The sequence below is a fragment of the Sminthopsis crassicaudata genome, chromosome 1 (assembly GCF_048593235.1).
Source record: "Sminthopsis crassicaudata isolate SCR6 chromosome 1, ASM4859323v1, whole genome shotgun sequence".
NCBI classification, from domain to species: Eukaryota; Metazoa; Chordata; class Mammalia; order Dasyuromorphia; family Dasyuridae; genus Sminthopsis; species Sminthopsis crassicaudata.
The window spans coordinates 290,359,041-290,371,123 of NC_133617.1; the positions used below are offsets into that span (position 1 = coordinate 290,359,041).

A 12,083-nucleotide genomic window follows, 5' to 3' on the forward strand; every position below is an offset into this window, starting at 1 on the left:
CTTGCACACTGTGATCATTACTTTTTTCTATCCACTTCTATAGGAATGTTCCATTTGTACCCATTTATCTAGAAATGAAAAATGGATAGCCCTTCTATTATTTTTCCCTAAGAGAGTTACATTTCTTTAAAACATGCCTATAGGAAAAAAAATATGCCTATAGAAGTTGCTAGACCCCTTTCTACCATGATTTGCAGAATTTCATTTTTCACAAAGGCCTGGGCAGAGTAGCTCATTGATGAGGTAAGCAAATAAAGTATGACTCATACAGTTATTCTTAAGATTCCTCATCTTAAGACCAATAACTATTCCTCTTAGTGTGACTTAATAATAACATTTAAGCTGGGAAATGACAAGAGTCAGAAAAAAGTAAACATTTATATTTGTATTCTCCATACTTCTGTTTATATTTTGTCTGCTGTGTCATTTCCACATACCTTTCTATGACAGGAAAAATGATTTCTAATCTTCCCGATAGGGGGATAATTTTATTGATCTCTACTTTATTAGAGGTTTTATTCATGATTCAGCATATCAAAAACTCTACAATTCTATTGGCTACCTAACATTTAATGAAGGGTTTATGGAGTTAAAATTATATAACATATTTTATAGCAGCCATGGGATTTTATTTCAGCACCAAGGAGAGTGCCCTAATGTTTTCTAAACCTTTTCAAATCAAGATTGTAACATTCAAAACAGTGTGTAAAACAAGATATACACATCCCAGTTTATGTGTGTATGTGTGTGTGTATAAACTTATATTGAAGAAGTATTTAAAAGAATTTCAAGAAAAGCACTTTATTCATATAAACATTTCTTTCCAATTTTGCAAAATGATAGGGTGAATGTGTATAGTCCCAAAGAAGTTATGCTTGTAAATATATTTTACATGCTTGTAAAAATAAGTTGCATATTATTTATTCTATTTTCTTTGGAATTGTCTTTCATTATTTTCATATTTTGCTAAACTTTAGACCATTCTTTCTATTTATATCTCAGTACAATGAAGAATCAAGGGAATAACAGTCAATAAAATTCCAATTTAATAAGATCTGTCCTTGATAACAACTCAAATTCATATTATAAAGCATTTTCATCACAACTACTCTAAAGCAAATAGTATATGTATTATTTATCCCTATTTTATAGATGAAAGAACAGGCTCAGGGAGGATAAGAGGTGTACCAAAATTAAGAAAACAGTTACTAAGTGCCAAATCCATAGTCAAAACTATGTCTCTTCTAACACTAAGTACAGTATCTTTTCCTACTAATAAAAAGGCACTTTGTATCACTAATCAAGAAATGATCACTAGGTATCATCATGCCCTTGGACCTTTCATGTTAACAAAAACCTTTCTCCAACTAAAGCAAAATTTCAGAGGAAATAAATGCTACTGTTAAGATTCCTAATTCAGCCTAATCTTACTAAAGGAACCAAGAATTATATAGTAACATCAGAACTTCTTTTCCATGGTACCACTAAAGATAGATCTATCACTCTGCAAACTGCAAAGTTACTAAAAGTGACTCTTAGAGGACAAAACCCAACTACTAATAAAGTGATAGAGAAATATGAATGTATGTGTATTATGTGTATATATGGGTGTGTTTACATATGTGCACACACTAACATATGTAAAGGCTAAAAACTACAATTCAATAATAAAAGTCTCTTTCTAAAAGTAACAATCCAGATAATCTAAGTAAACAATTGTCACAATTTTCATAGTCCTCTAAATTACTCTATCCCTTTGATCAAATCTCATCTGTCCAATAAAATATTGTGAACAATGTCAAGTCCCCTTCCCCCCCCCCCCCAGGTAGGCAAAAACCAGCTCTCAGCTCCAAGAGGCTTCTCATGTTAAGACACCAAACGTTCTACATGGACTGTACTATTAAGCCCCCTAAAATGGGGGGAGCTGCCTGAGAAGAACTGATTTCCATTTCAAACTGCATTTTGGCACTTTGTACTCCAGCACCATTGGCAGATCAATATTTAATGCTTAGAGATTCTGGCTCTGCGGGAGTCATATCAGGGGACCTCCAGAGCCAATCTGCTTGGACTGAGAAGTGATAATTATTCATGGGCTCCTGCCTCCTGCTCTTTCTCTTCCACAGCCCCACTCTGCAGACTCAGTGCCTTATTCAGTCTTCTCTCTCTCTCTCCGCTGCTGTAGCTGGACCCCTTTGCCTTCCCCACCTCTGAGCATCCATCTGCACATCTCTACAATGGCTAAAACAGCAATGGGTAAGAAATCGGTTTTTACTCCTTTATCCTTTTCCTACAGGCGATGATACAGATTGTCCCATGGGGTTTTTGGGGGGGTTGTTTTTTTGTTTTGTTTTGTTTCTTTATTTTTTGTTTGTTAAGACTTTGGCGTGGTTTGTAAAGAAAAATTATAATATTGGCGATATCAAAAACAAGAATTTAGGGAAGAAAGGACATAGAGATCTGATAATCCTGGGTGCGGTGAGGGAGGGTGGAGAGAAGAGTCTTTTGAAATCTCAGTCAAGAATTATTCCAGAGTCACAGAAGCAGGTAAGTTGGTCTCCCATCCATAAAGGTTTTATTTACCCTTAATAACCCCTCGGTGCTTCAGGGAGAGAAAAGTTACATCAACCATCTTTCTCTTAAATTTAGGAAAGATGATATAGAAAGCCAGAAACTGAAGTTATGAAGAAACATTATACTGTCAGTCTAATGTTATTTTTTTCCCCAGTTTCCCCCTTAGTAAACCAGAAGAAATGAGAATGGGGAGGAAGGGTGGCGAAAAGAAAGGAAGAGGGGAAAAATCCAAAGTCAAACTGATTCCAACTCTGCGGTTGGATGCTGAATGGGAAAAAAAAGAGAGAGAGAATAGGATGAAATAACTCGTTTTGACTAGTTAAACTAACCCGCTAGTATTGGAGAAGGAAGCAGCCGCTCCTTTGTTTTGGGGGAGGGGAGACTAATAGAAAAAGGAAGAAGTAAAGAACAGTGAAAAGGGTGTGGGGAGGTGGAGGGTGGGAGGGTGCTGGGTGGGGAGTTGCAGGGGTGGGGTTGGGGAGGAGAAGGATGAAGGGAGGGTGGTTCAGACGAAGATTGCCTTGGGTTTCTTTGTGTGAGGCTGAGCGTTCCTGTGGGGAGGGCACCTGCAGAGCTCAGTGCCACACACTCCAGCAGCTCAGCACAATGCAGACAGACCCCACCCATCTGCTTGAGACTGCCGCTGCTGCTTCCCAGTCCTCTTCCTCCCAGAAGCGCTAGGGAGTTCTCTCTCTCTCTCTCTCTCTCTCTCTCTCTGTCTCTCTCTCTCTCTCTCTCTCTCTCTCTCTCTCTCTCTCTCTCTCTCTCTCTCTCTCTCTCTGTCTCTCTTTCTCCCTCTGTCTCTGTCTCTCTGTCTCTGTCTCTCTCTGTCTCTCTCAATCTCTCTCTCTGTCTCTCTCAATCTCTCTCTCTCTGTCTCTCTCAATCTCTCTCTCTCTGTCTCTCTCTGTCTCTTTCAATCTCTCTCTCTTTCTCTCTGTCTCTCTCTCAATTTCTCTCTCTCTGTTTCTCTCTTTCAATCTCTCTCTCTTCTCTCTCTCTCTCTCTCTCTCTCTCTCTCTCTCTCTCTCTCTCTCTCTCTCTCTCTCTCTCTCTCTCTCTCTCTCTCTCTCTCTCTCTCTCTCTCTTCACGCACACACAACATCGCCCTTGCTTATTTAACATTTCAGAAATCTAGGGAAGGAGAGAAGCAAGAAGGGGAATAGAACGACTAGTAAGGAAACCTTGCCTTGTAGTTTAGTAAAGAGGGATACTGATCAGAATATAAAGGTGTGTCGCTCAGCTTCTAAACCATAGATGTAGAGATTATCCTTGCTGTCATTCAATTATCTTATTGTTTAGGAGATGAATGTTTTAAGTCACTAGAAAAACAAATGAATGTATCAGATATGATACATTTTAACAAATCAGTGACTATATTTTGCTACCTAATAGGTCTCAATATCTTTTGGCCATTCTAACGCAAGTCAGATTACTTAAGAATTTGTTTTCTTTCCAGTTGTATCAGAACCAAACTGGTCTTGGATATTATAGCTGTCTTGAGACTGTGGTCGCTTCCCTTTTGAGCTTTGGACTTGAAGGGAGAAAGGGAAGAGGAGGACAAAAAGAAAAGAGGAGGCAAGGTGTGTCCAGTAGCTCCTGGATCTGGGCACTTCTCCAGGATAGTGAATGCAGTGTGAGGGGAAAAAATGAAAGGAGAGCAGGCTCCCGGTGGGGCGTTTAGCCCTCCTGCCCCGCCCGCCGCGCTACAGCGCCTCCTGTTCTCCAAGTCTGAAGGGTCTGAAATGCTAGAAGAGGGTGCGGCTCGGGGGTCTTCATATTTGAATATGGTTACTCTTCCTAGCAGGGATTTGCAAAGAGCCTGTACTCCCCTCCAGCTACCTATCAACCTGAACTTACCGACCCAGCCCAAACCCCGCCCTACCCATTCTTTTAAGTAGCATAGATATCTAGGCTAGCAATTTAGAAAGGAGTATTGGACCCAGGAAAGTCTAGGGCTTTGAGGCATAGTGGGAGTAGTTCCAATCCATACCCACTACACAAAGCCGTCCTGCCCTGCCCTACCCAGCTTGCTTCCTTCTGCCCCCCCAACCCAAACCCGCCCTAGTCAACTACGGGAGATATACCCTTTTCTCAGAGCCCCTCCCCTACCAGCCCCGCAGTAGCCATTTAGAGCTTTTTTCCTCCCACACCCACCTATTTTCTTCAGTCAAGCTCTCAGGGCTGGGAACCATTCATTGTATCCTCTTTTAAGCTATCCTTCGCTCAGTCGCCCTAGCTTTCTGCTTTTCCCTGTGGGCTGATAAGGAATCTGAGCTAGCCGAAACCTGTCCCACCCTCCATCGCCCCATGGATCCCCCCGGGAAGTCTGAAAGAACTAGGGATGAGAAGGAGGAGGAGTCAAATCGAAGAGGGGTATAGCTAGACAGAAAACCACTGGACATGCAATTCTACCAAAGCGAGAGTTGTGGGAGGGTAGCCAGCCCTGCAGTGCTGGACGCGCCCTTCTCTTCCTACTCTCTTTCCCTATTGCAGCAGTCTGGTGCTGATACTAGTCTCGTATTGGGAATTCGTAGTCTGTGAGAAATTAGTCCCAGCAGGAGTTCCACTCCACGCCTAACTTCTGTCTCTATTATCAAAGGTTCCTTTAGTTTTGCCAAAGGTTCTCATCTCATATTCATTTAAAAAAAAAAAAAAAAAAAAAAAAAAAAAAGGGAGGGGCTCTGTATCGGGAGAAAGGACCCCCGAACCATCCAACTATCTCTGAGATATTTGAATCTGCCCCTCCACATTCATTACCCCCCTACCCCATCTTCCACTCCATTAATCAGATCCTAAATCACATTAAGTGACTATTGTTTTCAAAGATTTTTTTTTTTTTTTTTTTTTTTTTTTTAGGAATAGACGGAGAGTGGGTGAGTGGGTGAAGAGACAAATTGCTCTCAAATTTAAGATTATATAGCCCCTTCTCTTTCTCCTTTCTCCTCACTGAGAGAAGCATTTTAAAATCTCTCTGGACTCTATTCATGTATAAAGTTATAAATATCTTGTAAACATTTAAAGGTTGTAAAGGTTGTTTGTCGCATTAGTATAAGAGTGTGTGTATGCGTTATGGCGTTACGTTTTGAGTGTCCGTTCCTTTAAAAAGAAAAGGGTTGGTTTGCCAAGTTTTGATTGAAAAATTGTTGTTAATTTGGTAGTTGAAGTTGCAACGGGGGAAAAATGTTTCTAAGGATTCGTTTCCTTCAGTTCAGACTCTGAGAGGCTAAAAATGTGTTAAAAATAAAATCGTCATTTTAAGATTAGCTTTCCCCACTGCTGGTAGGTTAGTAGCATGTGTTGTGAACTAAATTATCTAAATTTTGAATTAAAACCCTGGTGGTGAAATGGAAATTACCATCACCCTGAACAGACAATCAACTGCCAAGAGGAGGCAACACAAGCACCCTCCCTAGTGGCAGTTAACTTGCAAAGTTGGTGATCCAGAATCTGGGGTGTTAAATTATTTGCTAAAGTATTTAAAATGAGTTTGATAATCATTTCAGTTACTATGCTGAATCTGTTGTGTTGTAGTTGTGGTTTTTCTTATTCTTTACACCATTGTTGTATGCAAAATGTTTGCTAGATGAATGTGGTTTTTAGTATTAAAGTACCTTCTGGATAATTTTTATTCCGGGTTAGAGAAGAAATAAATTACAAGGACCACAACACACAAAATTTAAAATATGCACATAGATTATGCCACATAGTTTAACAGTGAAAATTCTAGAAAATTGGAGATAATTTCAGGATGGTGAAAAAAACTAAATAGCAGGGTAGCTGATTGTAGGTCTATAAACAATTAGGCTACTGCTGAGTGAGTAACCTAGGGCAAGGAAGTCAAAATCTGGATGACTGGCTTTACCCACTGGTAGATTAGGAGATTAAGTATTATAAGGGATCTTGCCCAAATGATGCTTGTCTAAACATCTTTTATTCTTGGAAGAAAGATGTTCTTGAAAAGTAGAAAGTATTAAATTCTAATCACTCGTGGTATTCGGTCCCAGAACTTTAGTTACAGAGACAAGTTCAGTTTCATTGTTATTCTTCATATGTTTGGGTTTGGGTTTTTGTTGATGCTGGTGCTGGTACAGATACCAGCTGGTGATTGTTTTTACAATAAGACATTTTAACCAAAAATATTTTATCTTTTGAGTAATTATCTCTGTTCTAATCCATGAATACTATAATTGAATTTTCTTTCAAAAGATTTTCCTTTTTCCCCTAAATATCATTTCAATACATTCTGGTTTATTTTCATTTCCAGTATTTGGGTCATGGATTAGACTATGAGATAAATCTTTTATGGACACATCAGCACAAATATTGTATATCAAACGGGTCATTCTTACTAGTCAAAATAGTTCAAGATTTCAAGTTTTATTCAGTTTATTTTATTTTATTCAGTTTATTTCAAGTTTTATTTCAGTTTTATTCATTATTAAAAGTATATTTCATTGTCTCATAGAAGAGTACCACAATACATTGAGTGACATGAAGTTACTAATTAAATAATTTAAGACAAAATCTTTTTCTTGGTAATCCCTAGATATTATAATAGCTATGAAACAAAATGGGGGGGGGAGTAAGATCTATACAACTAAAGCAAAATGGAAGCAGGTGCTGATTTATGCATATGGAAAGGGACCTCTGTAGCTTTAAAGGACAAATTATTTGCAGGCTAAGAATTTTTAACAACATCTATACAAAAGGTCATCTAGCCTCTAGTGATAGGAACTTCCTCCCAGTTGAGCAGCCTTTTCCCCTTTGGCACAATACAATTAAGAAACTATCTGAATTTTAGAAACATAATCTGGCTCCCTGTCATTTTCTTCTATTTTTCCTTCTTCTGTAATTTTAATCTTTTCCACTTGTCTTTCAAAAACATGAAGACTTCTATAATGGCCTCCTCCTTTTCCCTCCCTTTCTCAACTCAGTCAGCCCCCTCCAGTCTTTTTCCAAATTAAAAACCACCGGTTTCTCCAATGAAGTCATTCTAAAACAAAATTTCTAATTCTCTTATTGTTTGGATTATACTACTCTTAACCTATATTCCAGTTCATTCATGTTGCTTCAAAAATCTTAATACCAGTAATCTTGACAAGGAAACCCCAAAACTTTTAAAAGAGAAAACCTCCTTGGACTCTGTCTCAGGGAGGAGACTCCACCCTAAGCACAGTTTTCATCTTTGTTATTTGGCTCAGTCCAGAAACCAATTGAATTCAATTCAAATTCTTACCCTGGCTGAAACCCAGCCTGGAGCCAACCTGGGACTGCACCCACAAGCCCCTTCAGCTTGTAGCCAAAGCCCCCTATTATTAAAAGAACCAAGCTGAAATCCTCTCTTGGCAGAGGTCCCAAACATGGCAGCCTTACACCTGCCATATCAAAGTATTTCTGCCCACTGGAACTCTGGTTCCGGTGCCTTTTATCTCTACCTTCAACTTTACTAACTAGACTTTACTTCCAAATCCCATAATCAACCTTTTTTTTTTTTTTTTTTTAATCAATCTAGGTTTTTGAGTCTGTAAATTCCTTTACATGGGGACTCTTGCGCTGCTACTAGACCTCATCTAACTCTGTATCCTTGCGCTGAATCCAAAGGGGTTGCAGGGGAGCACTATTTGACTCCCTGTACCCCAAACCTTCCATTAGACCTCAATTAACCCTGATTTCATTTAGTTACCCCTTATCTAGATCTCATCAATCTGACCTGATTATCCAATTATGGCATAACTAGATCACCTCCATCATGCTTCTATTTAAAATCACAATCAGGAACTGACAAACTATACTATTTTAAAAATACCTAAAATTATCAAATAATGCCAACAAACAGGTTACGGGAGTGTCTTTTGGAGAGAATTTGTGCTCTAAATGCCAAACTGTTGATCATCCTCAAATTTGGGTCCACAGCTATCAAATAACAACCTACAGTGATGAAAAAAATCATTGGCCTACATTATGCCCACAAAGAGTTCTATTAGTAAATTTTTTCATATATTGAAGGAAATTTGTCTTGTAATACTTGAATATTGTTACCAGGCCTCAAGTCTTCCCTGGATGAGAGTGGACCATATTTGTCAGCTGCAGTAACTATTTTGTGACACCAGAGCAAAATTTAGCATGCTGAATGAACTAGAGATTTGTCTAATATTTCCAAATACTAACAGCCTAATGGAATCTCACTCCTTCACCCTCCCAAATGCTTACCCTGGAATGAATAATCAAAGTATGAGTTAGAAGTTTCTGGGCAATAGAAAGCAAATGGAACTAGAGATTAGAAAACCTGACCCTGAGTATTAAAAATGTACTAGCCCACAGTGTATTATAAGTTTGGTAAAGCCTATCCTTTCTATTGGCCTCCATTTGAATACTTGTAAAATGTCATCCCAAAAAATCAGATGACTATTATGATTCCTTAGATTCCTTTCAGTTCTAATAGCATACTCTTTGTCAGTTCCCACATCTGGGCTATAATATATTTAAAATCTTTTCATTGTAAGTCAAAAGAGTTCATGTAACTTTTAAAGATTCCAAATCTTTAGGGGTAGTTTAGGCCCTGGAATAATCTGGCTTCGTTGTATTATTTTTAAGTATGAGTTCATAAAGTTATTTATTTTTAAACCATTTACATTGGTGGGGGGGTTTATATCATAAATTTATATGTATCAAAGGCAGTGGCAGACCAAACATTGACATGTGATTTAGGAATAGGACATTTCATTAATAAACACACACACACACACACACACACACACACACACACACACACACACACACAGAGGAGAGACAGACAGACAGAGACAGAGAGATAGATGAACCAAGGTCTTCCCGATTCTAAAGCCAGCTTTGTATTTATTATACCATGCTACTTCTCAATTCTTGATTGGTTAATTTTGGGGGGGCATCTACTGAATACAATATATTATCTACTAGATTCTTAGTTAATTTATTAGTTTTAATTTCTTTTATTTTAAAGAAAGAAGGAAATGAAAAATATTTGATTTAGTTATGACTTCTTTCATGTTTTCTTTGGTAGAATATATTCATATTTCATATTATCAGAGTATCTATCTGCAGAATAATTTTATAGTAGCAGATAATCTACTTACTACTACTTACTAGTTACTAAGTAACTACTAAATTGAAACATAAATAATCTTTAAATGTAAAGTTATTTCCTACATCTAACCTCATTGCATAAGTAATTTTAAAAATCATGGCTATTTCAATCATTATTTCATGAGATTTCATTTTCAAATTCAATAATATATTCAATACACTTGAACAAATATTTACTGAGCCCCCCTACTTTGTCCAACAATTGACAACTCTGTCCAAGGCATTGCTTAAGTCCTGATACACAAAAAAAGAAAACAAAAACAATCCCTGTTTAGGGTATCTTACATTATAGGGTATACAACATGTATGAAGGTTACTGAATAATAATCCTTAAATAATCAGTTAAAATAAAAATGATAATGATAATTTGACTGGGAAGATGTTCTAAATAGAGGAGAGAAAATTCAAATGAGAGAGGTCACCTGAGCTGAGCTTTTAAATTAGCCAATAATTCTAAAAGTTAAATGAAATTAACTACTGGAAAATTTATAAAAATAAAGAATTTAATACTGTCCACATTTATTTTGGTGCTTTTTTTACTCTCCCAGCTAAATCTTAATAAATGTGTCAGCCTATTGATTTTTAAAGACTTATCTGATAAATTAAGATACAGGGATTTCCTTTTGGGAAAGAACATTTCTGCATTGTCATACACTGATGTTTACAGATTTTCTAAGAGAAATATAGTAGAAGTCCCTCAATAATGATACAGAAAATGAAAATATGGCCAGTCTTATTTATGTGCCTTTGTTCCTAAGAATATGTATCCATGAAGCAATTAGGGGTCCTTTTTGTCAATGGGTAACATAAATGCAAAGGACTGAGTTATCATTTAATATTATGTAATATTGATGATTGCACAAAATTGTACAAGAAGAGCTCAGCCCTGAGACATTCAGCACTAATGATCTGAAATCATTACAAAGTCTAAAGGAATTAAGACATGCACTGAATATTATTTTTTTTATCTAGAGATAAAAGAAGAATTTTTTTTTAAGTACTACTCTCATACTTGAATATAAATGTTTGTTTTTATGGTATGTTGTTGTCATGTTAATTGTTGTTTTCTTTTAAAGAAAACATGCAGTGTTTGGCCATTCAGTGGAAGAACAGGCTTTCTTATTTCAAGTGGATCAGCACTTTAACTGAGACAGCCATGCTTGGAGATTAATTTTCCATCAAGTTCTGCCCAGAAAAGTATTTCACCTAGGAATAACATCAAAGATACCATGAGTCTTCAAAAAAAAAAAAAAAATACCTGTGAAACACAGTGAATCATATACACACTACAGAATTTCAGATTATATTTACATCTATGATTCTGAGAAAAATTAACATCACATGTGAACATTTGACTGTAGACATCTCCAAATGAATAATGCATTAAAATATTGACCTAAGTCAGCAGAATTAATAGGATATTCTGCTGTATTTGTGAAGGCAAGATTGAACCCCCAAGGGACTCCTTTTCTTTGTTAGTCGCAGTTGTTTGAATTGCTGCTCTCATCTCTCTTCTACTACAAGCATCATTTTTCTAGACTTGGTACAAATGTCAGCCCAAACATCCTTGTATCCTTACAAGTATGTAGTGTCATAGAAGCTCTCCAACCTTGGAGGTTTTTCCTATGATATTTCTATTTTATATGATTTACATGAGTTTTCCTTGTTCTCTGAAGTCAAACCCACTTTGGCCAAGAAGGATATTAAAAAGTTATGTATAATTTTAACAACTGGCCTTAGATTTATTCAAATACTTGATATGTTCTTAAGCTTTAGAGAAAGTAAAACTGAATCACTGTTGTATAGCTATGTCCTCTTCTAAGTTATGAAATGCATGATTATCTAATGTTTCATCCAAAGTCAAGACAACTGCAGTTAAGATCCAGTGTTCTTTCTAGTACAACTATATTTCTTGAGATAGGTTTCTTTTATCTGTTGTATATCACTGGGAATAATGAATTTCAGAATGATTCTTTTGTCTTTTTAATAAAATGGAAGGTTGGTTCTTATGGCATGCTGGTTTTAAGAAAAAATTTCTTAGATTTGAACTTAAGATATATATATATATATATATATATGTTTTATAACTGATAACTGAATGATTTTTTTAATGGGCAATGCAAAGAGGTCCATATGAAAGTGCTTATTTATCTGTTACCAGTACAGAACAATTATACTGCAACCTGAAGAACTGGTTCATTTTCTGTTATCTTGTGTTCTCCCAGACCCACAGAATTTCAATTAGAAGAAAATGCAACAGTCATTTAATCCAATCTGCATATAAACAAGGATTTCTACTGCAATACATGCAGGTTGCCATCCAATTATTGCTTGAAGAACTCTGATATGGGCAAATTCATCATCATAATAATTATATCTATGTCTGT

General features: G+C 36.7%; 1 protein-coding gene across 1 annotated transcript in view; it reads left to right on the forward strand.

Annotated features, from left to right (window-relative positions):
* Window positions 1-2,091: 2,091 nt before the first annotated feature.
* Window positions 2,092-12,083, forward strand: part of STMN2 (stathmin 2) — a 69,794-nt gene continuing 59,802 nt past the window's right edge. The window contains exon 1 of the mRNA XM_074278947.1: window positions 2,092-2,253. Coding sequence (XP_074135048.1) covers window positions 2,235-2,253 — 19 coding nt within the window. The 5' untranslated portion in view covers window positions 2,092-2,234. The remainder of the gene's footprint in view (window positions 2,254-12,083) is intronic.